At 44.3% G+C, this 21922-nt stretch overlaps 1 protein-coding gene across 7 annotated transcripts in view; it reads left to right on the top strand.

Moving 5' to 3' along the window:
* DOCK3 (dedicator of cytokinesis 3) overlaps window positions 1-21922 on the top strand; it is a 682827-nt gene that overhangs the window by 630421 nt on the left and 30484 nt on the right. For 6 of the 7 annotated variants that reach the window (XM_017497238.2, XM_017497162.2, XM_017496999.2 and 3 more), the window contains 6 exons: window positions 6067-6152; window positions 9242-9268; window positions 9399-9494; window positions 15151-15211; window positions 15672-15765; window positions 17954-18102. In XM_017497238.2, the coding sequence (XP_017352727.1) occupies window positions 6067-6152; window positions 9242-9268; window positions 9399-9494; window positions 15151-15211; window positions 15672-15765; window positions 17954-18102 (513 nt within the window). The remainder of the gene's footprint in view (window positions 1-6066; window positions 6153-9241; window positions 9269-9398; window positions 9495-15150; window positions 15212-15671; window positions 15766-17953; window positions 18103-21922) is intronic. The other variant, XM_017497072.2, reaches the window with a different exon arrangement.

Here is a 21922-nt window from a genome sequence, read left to right as displayed (position 1 = left end):
TTTTTTTCCTTAGGATGGTCTTGGCTATGTGGGCTCTTTTTTCATTCCATATGAAGTTTAAGGTGGTTTTTTTCCAGTTGTGTGAAGAAGGTGAATGGTAGCTTGATGGGGATAGCATTGAATCTATAAATTACTTTGGGCAGTATGGCAATTTTCATGATAGTGATTTTTCCTAACCATGAGCATGGAATGTTTCTCCATCTGTTTGTGTCCTCTCTTATTTCCTTGAGCAGTAGTTTGTAGTTCTCCTTGAAGAGATCCTTCATATCCCTTTTTAGTTGTATTCCTAGGTATTTTATTCTCTTTGTTGCAATTGTGAATGGGAGTTCCCTCATGATTTGGCTCCCTGTTTGTCAAGGACTTCATGACTAAAACACCAAAAGCAATGGCAACAAAAGCCAAAATAAACATATGGGATCTAATTAAATTTATGAGTTTCTGCACAGCAAAAGAAACAATCAGTAGAGTGAACCAGCAACCAACAGAATGGGAAAAATTTTTTGCAATCTACCCATCTGACAAAGGGCTAATATCCAGAATCTACAAAGAACTTAAACAAATTTACAAGAAAAAAACAACGCCATCAAAAAGTGGGCAAAGGATATGAACAGACACTTTTCAAAAGAAGACATTTATTCAGCCAACAAACATATGAAAAAATGCTCATCATCACTGGTCATTAGAGAAATTCAAATCAAAACCACATTGAGATACCATCTCATGCCAGTTAGAATGGTGATCATTAAAAAATCAGGAAACAACAGATGCTAGAGAGGATGTGGAGAAATAGGAATGCTTTTACACTTGTCGGTGGGAGTGTAAATGAGTTCAGTCATTGTGGAAGACAATGTGGTGATTCCTCAAGGATCTAGAACTAGAAATACCATTTGACCCAGCAATCTCATTACTGGGTATATACCCAAAGGATTTTAAATTGTTCTATTATAAAGACACATGCACATGTATGTTCATTGAGGCACTGTTTAGCAAAGACTTGGAACCAGCCCAAATGCCCATCAATGGAAGACTGGATAAAGAAAATGTGGCACATACACACCATGGAATACTATGCAGCTGTAAAGGACATAGATGAAGCTGGGACATCCATGCAGGGACATAGATGAAGCTGGAAATCATCATTCTCGGCAAACTGACACCAGCACAGAAAACCAAACACCACATGTTCTCACTCATAAGTGGGTGTTGAACAATGAGAACACATGGACATAGGGAGAGGAACATCATACACCTGGGCCTTTTGGGGGTAGGGAGGCTAAGGGAGGGATAGCAGGGTGTAGGGGGATTGGGGAGGGATAACATTAGGAGAAATACCTAATGTAGGTGACGGGGGGATGGACGCAACAAAACACCATAGCATGTGTATACCTATGTAACAGTCCTGCACAATCTACACATGTACCCCAGAACTTAAAAGTATAATAAAAAAAAATGCAATAGCTATAATGAAAAATTTTAACCCATAATCCTACCATGTTAATAACTTGAAGAGGAGGGTTTTTTTAAATGTCTTTTTCAGACTTTTTCTTCCCAATACGTAGACTTTTTTTAACTTAAAAAATAAAATTGTTGTATATATTGGTTTGTAATTTCCCTTTTTTGGTAGTAACTTGTTATGACTACCTCTTCATGTGAATTAATGCTTCCCTATACAACCCTGTCAGTTTAGAGGCTATATGGCATTCCATTGTATGGCTGGACCATAATGTATTTTGTTAAGCTCCTTATTTTATTTAATTTTAATTTTATTTATTTATTTTTTCAAAAGTTTTGCTCTTGTTGCTCAGGCTGGAGTGCAGTGGCATGATCTTGGCTCACTGCAACCTCCTTCTCCCAAATTCAAGCAATTCTTCTGCCTCAGCCTCACAAGTAGCTGGGATTACAGGCATGCGCCACCATACCCGGCTAATTTTTTTTGTATTTCTAGAAGAGACGGGTTTTCACCATGTTGGTCAGGCTGGTCTCGAACTCCTGACCTCATGTGATCCACCGCCTTGGTATCCCAAAGTGCTGGGATTACAGGCGTGAACCACTGTGCCCAGCCCCTAATTTTAGAAACTTAGATTCAAGTTAGATGTTGAAGTGGGAGATTTCAACATCAATATCAGACAGATCAATGAGACAGAAAGTTAACATCGATATCCAAGACTTGAACTCAGATCGGGAACAAGTAGACTTAATTAATATTTATAGGACTCTCCACTTTAAATATACAAAATATACACTTTTATCAGTACCACATCACACCTATTTACAGGTTTAAATGAAATATTGGTTGGCTGCTTGTTAGTTATTTTTTTCCCTCATTTTTTTTCCATGTCTCTATTATTAAACACAATTACAGGCATACCCATTTTTAGACTGCATTCTAGCCTGGGCAATAAAGCAACACCCCAGTTCTCTCTCCCTCTCCCTCTTCCTCATTCTTCCTCTCCTTCATTTTTTCTTTCTTTTTTTTTTTATTCTTTCTCTTTCTTCCTTTCTCTTTCTTTAAAGAAAAAAGAAAAAAAGAAACAGATTCATTCCTAATTTTTGTTGTTAATATAAAAACATTTATTCCTATTTTCTTAGGTAAATTTCTCAACCTGTAGTCACTGGAGCAAAACATTTCTTAAGTTTTTATAGCACAGTATTTTGAAATCCAGACCACCTTTTCTGTGTGTGTTCCATCTAAGCAGTTACCATGCTGAGCTGTGTCAGCTGTCTTACCTGCCTCCCCTGCCAGATGATGGGCTCTTAGGGGCCAGGATTATTTCTTGTGCATTTTATTTCTCAGAACCTGCCATGGTGCCTGGGACCTGGTAGGCTTATAGAGATGAAAATCAAAAGTAGCACTTACTAAGTGTTTCCCAAGATCCAGGGTACAGTGACACCAAAGAGGAATGTTACCACCATTCCTGTTTCACAAACATAAAAACTTGGGCTTAGAGAGGTAAATATCAGAACTATGCAGCTCATTATGTCACAGGACAAGTATTTGTTGAAGGAAGATGTCAATTCAGGAATATTGGTTCTATGGAATAAAAGTAACTCTGCAAACCTGATGGTCATTGTCACTAATTACAACATAGTATGTTTGAAGAGCTTATTATTTTGTTTGACTTAGAGATGTTGATTTTGCACACATTGATATTCAGTGTCCCATGTTTTAGATTTCTAGATTTCTCCTAATAACTTATTCCTTTATGAGCTCTGTAGGGGTGATAAAGTAATGTCCCCCATATTCTTGCATCATCAGCTTTTTTTTTTTTTTTTTTTTTTTTTTTTTTTTTAGGGTTTTTTTTTTTTACATTTAAAAAATTTTAAATGTAACTTTTCTTTTTTTTTTTTTGAGGTGGAGTTTTTGTCTGTCGCTCAGGCTGGAGTGCAGTGGCATGATCTCAGCTCACTACAACCTCCACCTCCTGGGTTCAAGTGATTCTCTTGCCTCAGCCTCCCGAGTAGCCAGGACTACAGGCAGGTGCCACCACGCCTGGCTAATTTTTTTGTGTTTGTATCAGAGACGTTTTCACCATGTTGGTCAGGCTAGTCTCAAACTCCTGACCTGAGGTGATCTGTCCACCTCAACCTCCCAAAAGTGCTGGGATTACAGGCATGAGCCACCGCACCCAGCCCTATCACCAGCTTCTTTGCCTAATACAAAAGTTCAAATGCTTGACTAGGTATTAGAAGCACATGAAAGACTCATTAAAGCACAGCTTGTGCACTCCCACCCTGAGTTTCTGATCCAACAAAGTAGAAGAGGCCTGAGAATTTGAATTTCTAACACTATCTTTGGTGAGACTGCTGCTGCTCGCCCAGAGACCTATTTTGAGAACCATTTAGATTCTAGTGGACTGTTGTACCCTATTTATACTGTTGTACTCTCTTCTGCTCCAGGTCCCCTCCCCACCTTTTTGGTCTGTTCTGAAGGCACAATCTATCTATACCACCATGTATGAAGAGAGATTCCTTGCTATAATCAGATCCTTCTCTTGGGGGCCTCGTGGCCAGCAGTTTGACTCAGTGAGGCAAGAAATGCTCTGAACTGGGACTAATATACCTTGGCTTCTAGATGCAGCTCTACCTGACTTCATAGGACCCAAGCAAGCCCCCGCTTATGCCTCTTCACTACACAGAGAGAGTGGGATGGCTTCAATCCCTAAGGACCCCAGGTCTCAGACTTTCTGTTTCTTCTGAAATGTATATTCAAGCAATTCACTCATCCCTGCCCTAGCCATGTAGCAAACCACTATTAAAAAGGCCATATTTATAGATCTGTCCTCATTTTCTAGTCCTCAGACTTCAGAGGGCCTAATTGCCTTCAATGAATTTACTAATTCAGTTATTCTTTTATTATTTCTTTGCCTTAGGATTCTTTGTCCTCTGTGGAGTGAGAAAGGTTTCTGTTTGTAGCACATTATTTCATGCAGCCACGCTGTGGCTTTTTCGTTTATATGAAATACTAGGGCCGGGCGCGGTGGCTCACGCCTGTAATCCCAGCACTTTGGGAGGCCGAGGCGGGAGGATCACGAGGTCAAGAGATCGAGACCATCCTGGTCAACATGGTGAAACCCCGTCTCTACTAAAAATACAAAAAATTAGCTGGGCATGGTGGCGTGTGCCTGTAATCCCAGCTACTCAGTAGGCTGAGGCAGGAGAATTGCCTGAACCCAGGAGGCGGAGGTTGCGGTGAGCCGAGATTGCGCCATTGCACTCCAGCCTGGGTAACAAGAGCGAAATTCCGTCTCAAAAAAAAAAAAAAAGAAATACTAAATAAATAATATCACAGTTCCACAGTTGAAAGGTTAATAAAGGGGCTGTGTGTGGTAGTTCATGCCTAGAATCCCAACACTTTGGGAGTGGATGAGGGTGGATCACCTGGGGTCAGGAGTTTAAGACCAGCCAGGGCAACATGGTGAAACCACATCTCTACTAAAAATAAAAAAAATTAAAAAAAATTAGCCGGGCATGGTGGTGCACGCTTATAATCCCAGCTACTCAGGAGGCTGAGTCAGGAGAATTGCTTGAGGTTTCAGTGAACCAAGATTGCACCTGTGCACTGCAGCCTGGGTGACAGAATGAGACTCTGTCTCAAAATAAGTAAATAAATAAAGGTTAATAAAGGATTAAAACAATTTTATATCATACCACTTACAACCAGTTTCTCACCTCAGAGTAATTCCAGTGAGGCCTATTAGAAAAGTGGCTGAGATCAGGATAAATAGCCAATGCATCTGGGGCTTAATACCTAGGCGATGGGTTGATAGGTGCAGCAAACCACCATGGCACATGTTTACCCACATAACAAACCTGGCACAGGTATCCAACAGTTAATCAACAAACAATCCAGCACAGGTATCCCCAGAACTTAAAAGAAAAAAGAGGAGTGACTGAGTACTGCTGAATGCTCTTGCAAATCCACAGGGGGGAGCAAATGTAGCCATGCTCCTTATGATTTAGGTATCCAGTAACAAATGCGGGGGCCCAGAGATGGTCCGGTGATAGGAACAGCAGCTGCGAGGGCTCTAGGTTCTGTGGGTACAAACAGTGGAGCCTGTTATCCTGAAGGAAAATCTCTGGAGGAAACACTCAGATCTCATTCAGCTCCATTTAATGCCACCCATTAGGGTGAGGACAAGCTACCCACAAAGCACCCTTTTTGACTGGCTGACTAAAGGGTAAGGTTCTAATCAAACATATTTTATGCATACAAATTCTTTTGAATTAATATTTTAAAGGGGAAAAAAATCTGAAAAGGCCTTTTTTGAATCCAAAATACTTTTCTTTTGAGGGAATCCTTGCCTTTTACCCTTAGATTGGAAAGAGTACCTGAGACTTTTAAATCTTACCTCTTATTCAGATCACTAAATTGGGAGGCCTTCTTGATTTAGGGAGGCAGAGTGGTTTCTTGTGCTATAGGTAAGATATTATCTTCCCTGGGATTTCTTTGGAGCAAGGACAGAATCAGGAAGTAGTTTCCCACCATCTTCACCTACAACAGGAACTGGATTTCTGATTTTTCCTCAGAGATTATCTCAGGTTCATGAAGTCTCTGCTTCCTTCTAGGTGGAGGCCGAGTTGATTGACAAGCTGGACAGCATGGTGTCAGAAGGGAAAGGTGACGAGAGCTACAGGGAGCTCTTCAGCCTACTGTAAGCTGCTCCAGCCCCAGGCGCATCACACTGGGGGATGGGGTGAAGTGGGCCAATGAAAAGTAGAGGTTGCAACTGCACTGGCAGGCTTTAGAGGTTGGTTATCAAGAAAGACCTGGGTTGTTCCTGATGGTAGCAATGCTCAACTTCTGTCAACAAGAAAGCAGGCTCTTTCAGGGATTCCCATAGTTGACTGAAAAGATAGAGAACAGGTAATCTCCAAGCTCCTAGATTTTCTAACAGGAAAAGGATCATTGTATGTCTTCATAGCATGCACTGCAATCTGGATGGGCAGACAGTTCATGGCAATTCCTTTCTGGGCTCAATGCTGGCATTTCAAGGTAGGGGATAAATCCTCCTTTGAAAGACAGGCTCCTATTTGCCCTGCTTTGTAAGATAGTACAATCAGCTTGAAAAACATTGCACTGAGCTCATGAATAAGCTGCAACACTCTTTCCAGGCCAGTTTTCATGCTTGTGGAATGAGATGGTTGTACTGAATTATGTCAGGGTTCTTCTGGGTCCTCCATTCCATGGTTTCTGGCTTGAGCTGATGGAGGCCAAGAGACCCAAAGAGAGACCCAGGGGAACTATGGCCCTCCCAAGCAGACAGTGATGTTGCTATTTTATCTTCCTAAAAATGAAATCATAAGATATTTACAGTTCTAGAGTACCCTCCTCATCTTATTTATCATTTCCAACTTTGAAATGTTCTTTGCTCTAGTACCATTTTGAAGACAAACCTGTAGCATATTTTTCAGTAATAATACTATACATTTGCTTAGAACTTTCCAGTGTACAAAATGTATTGGCATTTCTTACCTTATTTGATCCTCACAACATATGTTCAAGGTGTACAGAGTAGAAATTATCTTCCGTCCCACTTGAGAGGTAAAGAACGTGGCTCAGGGAAGTGCCAGCATGCTCTCAGTCGCATTATCAGTAAGACATAGCTCTGGAAGGAGGGCCCAGATCTTCCAGTTTCAAGATGGGGAAGTCTTTCCACCATACCATGCCATTTGTTTCTTGAGGAGTCATGAGGTAAAATGTAAATTTATTTTAAATTTAAATAATTATAATTTGTAAAAATGAATCCATCCTTTAGTATTTCTTTTTTCGCCAAAGATTTTTCTAATTGTGGAAACAAGGGAGTGAAATCTCTTCCTTGGCCACTAACAAATGACTACTACAAAGGAAAAAGTATAAAAATAAGCTGCAATTACTAATTACCCGACCAAATCATGTTTATAAGCTCTTTTAAAATCAGTCTAAGAACTGTGAACCACTGATAATATGGAGCAGCATTTTCCAATGTGTGCTTTCAGATGTTTGTAGGTATGCTATATAAAACAAAAAGTAAGTCATGAGTTAGTTAGTTTAGAAAAGATTCAACTAATCAAAATTGAACAAGCCTCTTTATTGTAGGACTTCTCAAAGCCTTTGTTGGCAGAGGGATACGAGCTGGGTGCAGTGGTACACACCTGTAATCCCAGCTACTTGGGAGGCTAAGGTGGGAGGATTGCTTGAGCCCAGGAGTTTGACACTACCCTGAGCAACATAGCAAAACCCCATCTAAAAAAAAAAAAAAAAGGATATGAAAAATCTCCAAAAGGAGGGTATAGTGATCAGCATTTCCCAATTTCTCTTGCTTATGTGCTCCCAGAACATTTCCACCTGTCCTCTAGGACAGAGACCTCTGTAGGACACAATTGAAAAATGCTGGTACATTTCTCAATGGACAAAGCCACAGAAGTCAGACTCAATGTTCTTACCTTCTCTAACAGCAGGAGTCACCTGGAAAACCCTCATTTTCCCAGAAGCCTGGCCTAGGCAGTATGCTCTGTGCAGGGAGACAGTCATCATCATAGCAGCAGCATTAACAGCAGCCAGGCTGTGGCTTTCAGTTCCCAGTTCTAGACCCCTGGCTGGGTCTACCACTCCAGGAGACTCTTATGACCTTAGAAAGCAAGGAACAGTGTGGAAAGCAATCAAGAATAGAGTAGTATGGAGTGAAGACTAGACCTGGGCTTATCACTGGAACAAGCAGAAAGAGTTCAAGTCATTGTCTCCTAGAAGAGACCTATGGGATGGCAGAGGATCTCAGAAGCCAGGCTTTTGGAGAAGCCAGAGGCTGCCCTGACAAACCAGGAGCATGGGTTTGTCAAGTAAGAAAAGAACCTGGGCATTTAGCTCCTGGCACATTTTGCTTGGGAGCATTCCCTGTGACAGTAGGATGGCCAAGTATAGCTCTTGGTCTTGCTCACTTTTTCTTCTGTTGGGGCCCCAAGACTAGTGGGAATCTTTCCCTTAGTTTCCATGAAGATTATTGGTTTAGGCTGGGCACCGTGTCTCATGCCCATAATCTAGGCACTTTAGAGGCTACAGCAGGAGAATCGCTTGAGGCTGGGAGTTCAAGGCCGACTGGGCCACATAGCAAGACCCCATCTTTAAAAAGAAAAAGAAGACAGCAGGGGGTGGGGAGTTGGGGTGAGATAGCATGGGGAGAAATGCTAGATATAGGTGATGGGGAGGAAGGCAGCACATCACACTGCCATGTGTGTACCTATGCAACAATCTTACATGTTCTTCACATGTACCCCAAAACCTAAAATGCAATAAGAAAAAATTGGAGAAAAAAAAATAAAATTATATTAATATTTTCAAAAAAAATTATGCTAGTTGTCAGATAGGGTTTGATATTTGAACAAAGAGAAGTTGTTTAGGTGATAATAATTCAATGAACTGGTGGTTAAGAAGCAAAAGAAATAAAAGTAGAAGGGCAAATGAAAAAAAAGAAAAATTAAAATTTTGAAAAACAGATTGGTTTGTACGTTTGCTGAGGATGGCTCTGAGCAATGATAAAGGCAGCCAGCCATTGGCAAAGCCAGGCTTATCCCTCAGTGGGCTCTTCTTCAACTACTTGTTCAGTACATACCTCACAGTATATGCCTAAGGTAGCTGGGGCCAAACCCCTCTTCCCCTCCACCTCAGTGGCATCCTGAGGAACTTGTACATGGAAATAGGAGATGTTTTCATTTGTGCTACCAGTTCAGTAACCTCCTTGTCTTTGCTTTCTGCTGCATGGAGTAGAACCCAGCTGTTTGGGCCCTACCCCAGGTAAGACTGCAGTGTGGTAAGTCTGCTGTCTCCAGATCCATCACAGCCTCCATGGGCTCTTGGACTTTACTCTTGTGCCCAGAGGAAGGCTCATGAATTGTGTTTTCTTCCCCCACCCCTCCACCAATAGCCTGCTGGAGAAGGTTGAACAAGAAACATGGCGCGAAACCGGCATTTCCTTTGTGACCTCAGTCACCCGCCTCATGGAACGTCTTCTTGACTACAGGTATCTTCTCAGCCACCTGCCCACCTCTTCTCTTTTCAGGATACTCTCTTTAGCAAGGGAATCCCCCTGACCTGAAAACTGAGACCATATACCTTTCGTGAGGCGGACTGTTGTGATGCTGGGTGCCATCACCAGTCAATAGGAGTCTGCTGATGACCAAGGAGAGACAGACAGATTTTTCCCAAGGGTAGGCTAGGGCCTCCTGGGATTTTCCACTGTAATATGGGAACACTTGCCCAGGAGGCATCTCGGGGACATATAGTCATCTGGCTTTCCATCCAGAAAAATCAAGGCTCAGAGAAATGGGCACAGCAAGATGTAAGAGTAAAGCTATCTTCAGAGCAGGACAGGGAACAGCTGTAGGTCTTTAGTGCAGCCCTTTCTCAGAACCATATGGCAGATAAGCAGAGATGTATCACCTGGAAGTAAAGTTGGCCATTCCAGGGACTAGGGACCCCTACTTTTCAATGCCTATATTCTTTGTTTAAAGTCTCTATTTCTGTCCCCTGGTCATTGCTAGAATAGATTAAAGGAAACAGCCTCTGAGCTCAGAGATCTTCATATTATGTTCAGTCTGGGAGTTCATATGGAATTAGAATTTTTTGTTTTCTTTTCTTTTTTTCTTTTTTTTGAGACGGAGTCTCGCTCTCTTGCCAGGCTGGAGTGCAGTGACACAATTTTGGTTCACTGCAGCTTCCACCTCCCGGGTTTAAGTGATTCTCCTGCCTCAGCCTCCCGGGTAGTGGGGACTACAGGCACATGCCACCACACTCAGCTAATTTTTATATTTTTAGTAGAGACGGGGTTCCGCCAGGTTGGCCAGGATGAGCTCGATCTCTTGACCTCATGATCTGCCTGCCTCAGCCTCCCAAAGTACTGGGATTATAGGTGTGAGCTACTGTGCCCAACCTCTTTTTCCTTTTTCTTTTCTTTTTTTTTTTTTTTTTCCTAAGACAGTCTTGCCATGTCACCCAGTCTGGAGTGCAGTCATGGCTCACTGTAGCCTCGAAGTCCTAGGCTCAAGCGGTCCTCCCACCTCAGCCTCCCGAGTAGCTGTGGCTACAAACACACATCACCATGCCCAGCTAGTTTTTTGTTTGGTTTTTGTTTTTTGTTTTTGTAGAGATAGGGTCCCACTGTGTTGCCCAGGCTGGTCTCAAATTCCTGGGCTCAAGTGATCCTCCTGCCTCGACCTCCCAAATTGCTGAGATTACAGGGCTGAGCTGCTGCACCCAGTCAGAATTAGAATTTTTTAGTGAAAGTCTGCCTTCTCAGTTGTATCATGGCTTTTGAATTACTCCAAACTTGACAGTGAAACCAGAACTGCAGCCTTAATCATTCTCTCAGCAAGGTTCAGGTGATGGCTAAGGGTGCCTTTTGGAAGCCTGGAGAACGATGAGGAGAAATGATAAATGAAACCCAGCTCCATGTAATAGTTGCCTTCTCAGTGCAATAAGCTGTGCAAATGCCAAACGAGGGGAGCATTTTTAGCTCATGGATCAGGAAATGGGAGAGTTAAGCCTGCCTCTAGTTGCTGCTAAAGTAGAAGATGCTGCTATATAAAAGAGTCAGGTTTTCAATGCACTGGCCTGGATACGGAAATGGAATTCCTGAGAAATGTGCTCACGTCTTAGGCATCCACTCTTTCTGTGGCACAGCTATGCTTGTGTGAACTTCAGCCCGTTTTTCCTGGGCCTTTCAAGTGCAAAGCTGGCCTTGGGGCCCCTTTAACAACAGGAGAATTCTTTGTTCACACCTGGTCCCTAGCTTTTCCTACAGCTGCAATTCGACAGGGAAGAGAGGTGGGCAAATCTCTGCACCTCCTCCTCACCAAAACATTTTCTAAAGTTTGGCTTTATTCACCATGGCCTAACAGAAGGAGCAGAAATTAATTTCCTGGGCTCCAGTGCCTTGTTCTAGCTGCCTGTTTGATTTCTTTAGCCACCCTCTACAAGCAGCTCAAACTCATGCCCCAAACCAACTTGATTCTCTATTTTTTGTCTCAGTGGTGGTAACTACAAAAAATCCATAGTCTTTAATATGGCATCACTGACCTTTGCTCACTTCTCCAGACCTATCTTCTGCTAGTTCCCATGGTACTTATACCCTACACCCCAGCCTCCCAATGTTGCTCCTTGCTAATGTGAAAGGAAACAGCATGATGTTTATGATGACACCTGTCTATTGAAAATCTACCACATGAGTGCTCCTGCATACATTGTCTCCAATCCCATAAGCATCCTCACGTTTTTAATCCACGAGGAGACAGCTAAGAAGTACCACTGCGAGAATTTGAAGCCAGATCTAGCTGACTCAAGAACCATGCCCTATCTCTTTGTCCGAGTTGTCACCACTTAACCACTTGTATTTTCCCTTCAGGTTTCTCTATATGCTGTGTACTCTCCCAACAGTGGTCTTCCAGCTCACCCCTATCAAGGAAGCTTTCCCAAGCCAAGAGCTTACCTTTCTGTGCACACAATGAATGATGATCATTTCTATCTTACCTTACATCTTTCTATCTTACCTTACAAAAGAGGGCTAGCTCCTTGAGGATAGGAACCTTGTTTTTATCTCCCTGTTCCTCTGTTTGGGGGCTGGCTCCTGGCAGATGCATAGTGAATAATGAGTGATAAAACTTGTTGGAGAGACCATGCAGAAACCAAGCAACTCTTTTCCTCTACCTCAATGCAGTTAGTTCAAGAACTTACTAATTAAAGAGTTGTTGGCTGGGCACGGTGGCACCTGCCTGTAATCCCAGCACTGTGGAAGACTGAGGCAGGCAAATTGCTTGAGCTCAGGAGTTCAAGACCAGCCTGGGCAACTTGGCGAAACCCCATCTCTAGAAAAAATTGCAAAAATAGCTGAGTGTGTTGGTGTGCACCTGTGGTCCCATCTACTTTAGAGGCTGCAGTAGGCGAATTGCTTTAGCCAGGGAGGTTGAGGCTGCAGTGAGCTGAGATTGTGCCACTGTACTCCAGCCTGGGTGACAAAGTGACACCCTGTCTCAAAAAAGAAAAGAAAATAGTTGTTGATATGACTCAAGGAAAGGACATCAAAAAGGAAAAAATAATTGTTCAAAGTTTTAAAATATATACATTGAGGCCAGGCACGGTGGTTCACGCCTGTAATCCTAGCACTTTGGGAGACAAAGGCAGGCAGATCACCTGAGGTCAGGAGTTCAAGACCAGCCTGGCCAACATGGTGAAACCCTGTTGCTACTAAAAATACAAAATAGCCAGGCGTGGTGGTACGCATCTGTAGTCACAGCTACTCAGGAGGCTGAGGCAGGAGTATCGCTTCAACACAGGAGGTGGAGGTTGCAGTGAGCCAAGATTGTGCCACTGTACTCCAGCCTGGGCAACAGAACCAGACTCTGTCTAAAATAAAATAAATAAATAAATAAATATGCAAACACACACACACACACACACACACACACATTGATTAAATAAATAATCAATAGATTTTACTCTAGAATTACCTGAACCTGTCACATAAGACTCAATTTTAGATTGGCAAAACTTTAGATACTCAAATGAATACCTCTTCAACTTTTATGTCAATGTCTTTAACTTTTGTGTGAATCTCAGACACTCTGTCAGATATGAAGATGCTCGTTGGTAGTAACTATATTTCCCAGGTTAGGAAGCAGAGGTCTCGAAGGGTTTTGTTTGTGCCTGGAACAGACAGGAACAGAGCTAGAGTTGCCAAGCCTTCGCAGCTCAAAAGTAGAACCTCTACCTGGAATGGGCGACTGAGGGTTATGAAGCCTGCGTTTCCCAGGCCCCTCTGGTTGCAGTGAGGGCCACCTGGTCACTGATGTAATCCCCAGCCAGCCCACTACCCAGGTGAGCCAGATGCTTCAGATGCTTCTTTCAGGAGTCTTTCCTGCTCACCCTTCAGAGAAAGAGCAAGAGGGAAAGCAACAGCTGCACCTAAGTCAGACTTTAAAAGACATCCACCATGAAGTAGCCACACAGAAGTGATGCAGAGCTACACAAAAGAGTCTGCTGTTAGCAGTACAGAGGAGAGGCAGTCATAGAGCACAGAAGTGTGTAGAATGCCCCTGATATCACAGTGTTAAGGCCAGTCCCTTTCTGTTTAATGGACTTAGCTATGAAGTTCTGGTTATTAACAGAAGTTAGTGCTTGGTAAACATTTCAGATGCTTTATGGAAAATACAAATCACTAAATGCCTAAGTGGCTAGATAAGGTCTTACTTCCCTTCATGGGGCCAACTCACTGGGGAAACAAGATGCCTTCTACCATTGTTTGGGTTGCTTGGAAAAACTTGACCATCTGACCTCAGGCTCACTCCTCTTGAAAAGTCAAGCAGCTTCCTGGCCCTGCTAGCACTAAAGGGACAGGTTCTGCAGAGGGATGTTCAAGACCCACATGTCTGGCTACATAGGAACCAAATGTCTTATGTGGTAAATATGTTGATAGGTCAACCCCTCCCAGAAAGGAGGGCCTTGGTTTCAAACCTCACAAACCTGTCAACTCTGACAGGAGACTTCCACAGAAAGGACATTTGGCTTTGCAGAATTCTGTGAGAGGAGTATGGATTTTCAACATTCCTTTCTTTCAGAGAAGTCACCTCAGGGTTATTCCTCTGCATGATGGGAAGGTGGGGAGAACTAGGTTTGTCACATGACCATCCAGAAGCTCAGTGACTTCGCCTAGGGCCCCTGTCTCTCAGCTGTACTGCTCTTCACTGGGCCCTGTGCCTGTCAGTGGAGCAAAGCCAAAGACACTCTCCAACCTTACCCTAGAAATCTATATAAACCCCTTTCTACAGCTTTTCCCCAGAGCTGCTAATATATAGCTGCACAAGAAATTAGATCTTCAGAGCAGTGTGGGCTGCTATGGAAGAAGATACATCAGGCAGATGGCACTCTGGCTGACTGTGTGCATAGGAGATTTCTTGCCGGATTCACCAGTCTGGTTCTCATTCCCCTTTATCTCCTTGTGCTAGGCTTCTGCTCCTTTCCAGAGGGCCTTGGCTTTGATATCAGCCCTCTCCCTATCTTGGAAAGGATACATTCTCAATGTTCCTATTGTCCTGTCTCTCACAGGTCATCCCTGACCCCTCCTACACCCAGAGTCTGCTAGGTACGAATGCAGCTCAGTACTGGCTGACACTTTAAGCACAAGACCTGCTGCTTCTGGTGAGAGATGGTTCCAAAGACTAGCACACAGGAAGGAAACTGTAGGGAGAAGTGTCAGCTAGGTGGTGAACATGTACAGAGCCCTGAAGCTAGGGCCCCGAGGTGGAGGGTCTTGGCTTCTATTTAGCACTCCTACAAAATGAAACCTACCCTTTAAGGAGAATTCTGTTCCTCCCTTTATGGGAAATTGAGGATTTGTGCCAAAGACATTGGTAGGTGCCACTTAATACCCTGATATAGCTCTGGGCTCTCTCTGTACTCTGCCACCAGAATAAGAGGTTCAGTTGAACAGAAATCTTTGAGCTCTGAGAGTGTGTCCAAAGCTGAAGGAGCTCACAGTAGAGTCCTTATCTATGGAAGCAGTTCCTGTTGGAGGATATCTCAATCTGGGATTTGGTCATCCTAATGCCCCAGTAATACTACAGTTCTGTGTGTTGTCCCAAGGCCACCACTTAATATCTGGTACTCATCTGTGCTCTCTCTTCCAGGGACTGCATGAAAGGAGAGGAAACAGAGAATAAGAAGATTGGCTGCACTGTTAACCTGATGGTGAGAGGACATGGGCCCTGCCTTCTCTCTGCCTACTGAAATGGTTTCTGTCCTGCACTGTGATTGGCTTGGCCCTGCACCTCCCCATACACATTCCTACTTGGGGAAGGAATGAAATGAGCTTCTCTTTGGACAGAACTCTAGCCTGACCTCTTGGCAAGGACCCACCAACCCTGATATACCCCAATTCACAGTCAGCCCTGACTCCTGATCTGCCCTGTTGCTTTTCATTTTTCACACTACCCAGGGCTCCCATAGACCTACCTGTGGTTCCACCCACAGCAGGTATTCCTTCTGGCTGGTGCATTCTCTTTCTGGTGCTATCTGCCTCCAAGGCCTGCCGTCCCCCTCCTGCCCAGCACACCCATGGCTTTCGCCAGCTGCCCAGAGCTTGGCTATGGCTTCCACAGGTAGTTTACTCTCTCTCATCTTCATGTGTGTTTCCTTCTCTTTATTATAGAATTTTTACAAATCTGAGATTAACAAGGAAGAAATGTATATCCGCTACATCCATAAGCTTTGTGACATGCATTTGCAGGCCGAAAACTACACAGGTAAGTGGGGAGAGGAGAGAGCCATGCCTGACCATGAGGACAAACTGAAGGGATTTGTACAACTGGCAGAGAAAGGCTTCAGGCTGGTGCCTGCCAGATCTCAGCAGAATGTTGGGGTTTGTGCTATCCCCTCACCTCATTCCTTTGCCTCAACTCCTTTGTGGCACGTGGTGGAAAGAAGGCAGGCAGAACTTCCACTTGTGCGTTTATGCCATGTCCTCCACTACTTGAAGCTGTTTCACTCTCCTTTCCTACTATCCAATCCTCTGTAGTCTCTAGGGTGACCTCAAAACTCTGGTGCACTAGGTTCATAGCGTCCTGAGCTGTCATTCCTTATGAACAGAGAGCCTTTTTTAGGACTTTCAAAGCTGGAGCTAAGGCTACAACAAAGGAATATCTACCTAACTCTGGAACTTCCAGAACTCACTAGCAACCTTCTTTGCAGGCTAGGCTGTTCAGACCCTGCAACTGCATAGCAGCCTCACCTTGAGCTCTCAATGTAGAGCATGAAGAGTGTTCATCTGACCTCTTGACAGGCCAGACAGGGCTCCTTTCATTGTATCTATAATTTAACAAGAAGGACTTTTCTAACTAGAACAAATTTAAAGCATTTCAAAGTGGCTGTCACAACTCTTTACTGAGAACCACGCTGAATTAGAAGGTTGTATGCATGCACATGTGTCCTGTCTGATTGCCTTATGCCAGCGTTCCCTGAAAAGAGCCATTTTTTCCACTGTGGTGACCAGCCATTATGTCTTAGCTCTTAGGCTATAGGACTTGAATTTGTGTGATAGACCAGGAAATTTAAGCTATTCTTGTCTGCAAACACCACTGCAATGAGATAGATTTGTAGAAACAGAGAATCCTCCTTCTTTATCTCTAGCTATTAGAGAGTGGTTGGCATAGATGCTGTCTTATCTGATAGCACAGCTTGGCAAGAATTAAATCTAAAATGACTGGGTTTTGAATCTTAAATTCAGCTGACTAATAAAATAAAATAAAATGACTGGGCTGAGTCTGCCATTCTCTGCATCCACTTGCACCCATGATCCCAGCAACCCTCTGAGAAGGCAGTGAAAAAGACTTTGATAAATGTTATATGTCAGTAGAAGCATTTGCTAAACTCCTAGAGAACTGGGCCATGACTGAGAAGCTTGGTCAGGGATTTGAACAGAGAAAGAGTGCTAAGCCTTGTCTCTGACGGCTCAGGAATGACATCCAAAAAGAAAATAGGCAAGAAAGAAAGACTTTCCATGGTTTTCTAAGCTCCAGAGGGAGGGCCTGAGTTCCACAGGGCTTGTCCCTAGAGAGGAAAGGCTTCCTAATCCCATGAGGAGGTGTGTACATCAGTTCCAGTGGCAAGGGCACAGGCAAAGAGGCAAAGATGAAGAGGAGCCTAAAGAGTGGACATAGGCAAGTGGGCCTAGCTAAAACTGGAAGTGGGTCAATAAATGGTTATAAATGAGATTCTTCATAGTCATAGGGAGTAGATTTGAGTAGGGGCTTGAAAGCCAAACAGAAGCACAGAAGCTAGAACTAACTAACTTGCCAGTAGGAGATGCCCACTAAAAATGAACAAATAGAACAGAGAAAACTGTGTAATGAGGCCCCTGAGCAGTGGCTGTCATTCAGTGTGACTCATCTCTTGTAATGTCAGGAGCCATGGTATTTCACTGCTGTTGTTTTACCTAACCTTCTCTAATTGTTCCACACGTAGAGTAAGATGTTGCCAGGCCTTCACCCTGGGTCCAGTATCAATTTAGGTTCCTCTGGTAATAGAGCCCTAAGAGCCAGCTCTGAGAAGGTTGGAAAGGAATCTGTAGTCAGTTGAGCAAAAAGGATCCCAAGAGCTCTCTCTGATGTGTCAACACTTACCAAAGCAAGGCAACCTGTGCACAGACTTTCCGGTAACTGAGCCATTTTTTATTATTTATCTGGAGCCCAGAACAGGTGACCAGGCCATGGAAGGAAGGGGTCTACCAGGATATTTGGCTCTTTCATGCTATGGACAAGGGTTATTGACTTGCTAAGCAGCCCCACTGTGTCATCTTTGGTATCCAGTGTCCCTGACCTGGGCTGCACATGAGTTGTGCTGGCATTCTGCCCAGCATAGTCCTCTGACACCAGGCTCCTCCTGGGCCCCTAAGCAAGGGAAGCCCCTGGACCTCCGTGCTGCCTGTCTCCACAGAGGCTGCATTTACCCTGCTCCTTTACTGTGAGCTGCTGCAGTGGGAGGACCGGCCACTGCGGGAATTCCTCCACTACCCATCTCAGACAGAGTGGCAGCGGAAGGAGGGACTGTGCCGGAAGATCATTCACTACTTCAACAAAGGCAAGGTAGGTGTCAGTAGGCAAGCCTTTTAGCCTCTTAGCTTCTGCTGTGATGCATGGCATCTTGACACCATAGGGTTAACAGCAACTGCAGGGTGTGGTGTGTGGTGAGTGGGTGTGGTGAGTGCCTGTCTATGTGATGGTGGTGGTGTGTGGCGAGTGCCTATCTATGTGCCTGAGATTGGGAGGCAACATGATTTTCTCTGAAGGAGAAAAAGACAACAGCTTAATTCTGTGGCTTGAAAGCCATATCCACATTGTAGATGTTAGAGACCACCCCACATTCCAGCTTTGCATATCTATAAATACAAATGCTTCTATAGCAGGGGCTTCTGGAACCCTGTTTGTTTTTACTGGATTTACTTAAAGAACTGATACAGCTTTCTAATCTGCTGTCCTAGAAAATATGAGTGGTTGAGGCCGGCCGTGGTGTCTCACGCCCGTAATCTCGGCACTTTGGGAGGCCGAGGCAGGCGGATCATGAGGTCAAGAGATTGAGACTATCCTGGCCAACATGGTGATACCCTGTCTCTACTAAAAATACAAAAATTAGCCAGGCATGGTGGTGTGTGCCTGTAGTCCCAGCTACTCAGGAGGCTGAGGCAGGAGAACTGCTTGAACCCGGGAGGCAGAGGTTGCAGTGAGCCAAGATCATACCACTACACTCCAGCCTGGCGACAGAGCAAGATGCTGTCTCAAAAAAAAGAAAGAAAAGATAATATGAGTGGTAGAAATGAATGGATTTTAACCATAGCCAAAGGAGGGCTGAACTGCCTCTTACTGGTATGTGTTCTTTTTTTAGATTTCCCTTCCCTACAACACAGCCTGGGCTCCTCTCATATTGGGGTTATTCTCCATCAAAGGAGCTTCTATGGGATTGGCAGCATTGTCAGCACTGGTTTAGGTTTCCTTGGGGTTTCCCAGCCATTCTGCTCCCATCTCTGGAAGAGTTCTACGTGGGCTCGCCCTCTGATTACTTATTATTGAATGTGGCCCATGTGCTGGAAAAACTTGTTGAAGCCATTTTCTCATTACTAAGCTTTGAGCACATTTTAGAAAGCTGAAATAGGGTCATTCAGGGAACTGTAGTAGCTGAGCCCCTGACTTGAATGGAAATTGGTTTTTTGAGATGGGTTTTTTTCATCAAAAAGAAAGATCTAAACACTAATGGCTTTTGCCTATAAATCAGAAAACATTCTTCAGTTTTACATAACATGAGAGACTTCTGTATTTGTCAAAAATATTCACTCAGAAAACATTTACCCATACAGAGAATGTACTGGTAAGCAAGAACCTTTCAAAAGCACAGAAACTCTTACGTAACCTATCCCAGAAAGGATGCCCATACTCAGCTCTCAGCCAGCCCATGCGACTGATCCACGATGCTGACCCAAAGCCTCTGCTTCTTGCTGATTCAGGGCCTGACTTAGAGCCCCTCATGTGCAGTTTTAGACCTGCTTTCCTGGCACCTGGCTAACCTGGAGTGCCCCTCACCCACATGCCCAGCAAGCCCTCCTAGCTCAGAGGGAATGACATAAGCATGGTATGAGTATGCATGTGTGCTTTTAGTGCATTCATTCTCCTCATTTCTTTTCCATGGGCACAGAGTACAGAGTGGAGAGTTATCCTCTTCTGACTGAGTTTACCAGTGAGATGCATGAGCATCCCATCTTCATCCCACATTATAGTAGTCCGTAGAAAAGCAGGATTAAACTTTAACATGGACTAGGGAGTAAAACACAAAGTGTGCCTGAGTACTATAGATGGACAAGAAGGACTAGGAGGCTCCATAGGCCACCTTCTTAGGAATCTCCTCACTTCTTCTGCAATCCTGCCTTCGCTATGAATTGCTAGAGGAGCAGAGTCTATGCTGAATAGAGACCACTCATTGAGCCTTCTCATGAACTCATCCTCAAAGGGGCAGACATCAGACCCACTCTCTGAGGCTCACACAGAAGGCCTACCTTATCTGTTCCTGTGCCTCAGCTCCTGATGAAACCATTATTTGAGATTAACCAGTTGTTTTTGAAAATATTCAGGGTTTTCAGGAAGAAAACCGTGGCTCTAGAAAAGCAAAACCCAGATGCTGTGGGAGAAAAATGCTCCTGTAGGGCAGGGATGTTTGGCACCAAGAAAAAAAGCCATCTTGGCAACGAGAGAAGGGCAAAGAAAGAAAGGAAGAACAGGGGGTGAGCTTCTAGCCCTCAGCACTGCCAGCACACCTGCCTCACAAGGCAAGCCCCACCTGACTTTTCTTCCACACACTACTCCAAGAGATGCCTCATGGGGACTGCTCATTTAGGCGATGATGGCCCTATGTAGGGCTAAAAACTCCCTGCCTGCTGACAGTAGCTTCCAGTGAAACAGATGTCCTCCATTGGGATCAAGTCTCATCTGTCTTCCTGGCATCTCTGCCCTAGTTTGTAACCCTGCTGCTCCAAGGCACTCACTCCGAGGCCTCTACTTCAATGATCTTTAGAATGAACGAGGACAAAGAGTAGTAGAAGAGAAGTGATTGGATTTTAGAGACTGGTAAGGCATTTTAGAGTAGCTTTACCTTCTGCCTGAAGGAGGGAAACCAAGGGAAAAAATGTAGATGGTGATGCATTGCACCTGTAGTATATTCATTGCCTCTGTGCAAAGGCAACTCTAAAGCCCCTAGACCCACCGTTATTCCAGTACATCCCTCAAAGCTGGCACATACTCTCTGGTGTCTGCCTTAGACAATACAGTCCCCCTTGGTCCCATGTTTATTTCCTGGGTACCCAAGAGGATTAGCCATGACTAATCACATGGCCATAGCCTAGCCCTGGGCCATTCTCTCCAATAGTGAAGTGGTTGACCTACAAACCTGCTATAACTTGGACTGGGCTCTGGGCCACAGAGAGTCAGCTCTCCCAGGCCAGACATGGAGAGAGAAAAACTCCAAAGAGACATGATGTGGCAGGGTGAGAGTTGAGAGAAGGAATGGGTGGTGTGAACATCGGAGCTGGTCCTTCATCTCTAGGTGGAGGGAGCAGACAGGAGGGGAAGCTGGACAGAGGCTAACAGGCCATCAGGGCTAGACCACCCTTCTTTGTGTGAGTGGGCTTGGGCTCTCCTGCTTGAGGGTTTACCATGGTCCATTCTCATTTTAAAGGAATGACTGTTACTTTTAATATGTAATGTGTAAACAGAGGTACAAAGACTACCAGACTGGCGGCCCATGCCTTTCCCTTCCTTTGCCATTTGAGTACAATGAGCCCTAAGTCAGTACAACTTTTTGTGCTGTTCCTGACAGGGATCAAAAAGGATGCATAAAAGCACATATCAGGCCAGGCAAGGTGGCTCATGTCTGTAATCCCAACACTTTGGGAGGCCAAGGCGGGAGGATCACTTGAGGTCAGGAGTTCAAGACCAGCCTGGCCAACATGGTGAAATCTTGTCTCTACTAAAAATACAAAAATTAGCCAGGCATGGTGGCACACACCTGTAGTCCCAGCTACTTGGGTGGCTGAGGCACGAGAATCACCTGAACCTGGGAGGCAGAGGTTGCAGTGAGCCAAGATTGCACCACTACACTCCAGCATGAGCGACAGAGTGAGACTCTGTCTCAAAACAAAACAAACAAAAGCACAAATCTGCAGAAGCTGGTAGAAGTGACTGGATTTCAGACACTGGTAGGGAGTTTTAGAGTTAGCTTTGCCTCCTGCTTGAAGGAGGGAAACCAGGGTGAAAGATGTAGATGGGGATGCATTGCACCTGTAGTGTATTTACTAGCTGCGCAGAGGCAGCTCTCAAAGCCCCCAGACCCACCAGTGTTCCAGCACACCTCTCAAGGTTTGCA

The sequence above is a fragment of the Cebus imitator genome, unplaced genomic scaffold (genome assembly GCF_001604975.1).
Source record: "Cebus imitator isolate Cc_AM_T3 unplaced genomic scaffold, Cebus_imitator-1.0 Scaffold0, whole genome shotgun sequence".
Lineage (NCBI taxonomy): Eukaryota > Metazoa > Chordata > Mammalia > Primates > Cebidae > Cebus > Cebus imitator.
The sequence above is the reverse complement of the archived record's forward strand: the minus strand, read 5'-3'. Positions and strand labels throughout refer to the sequence as shown.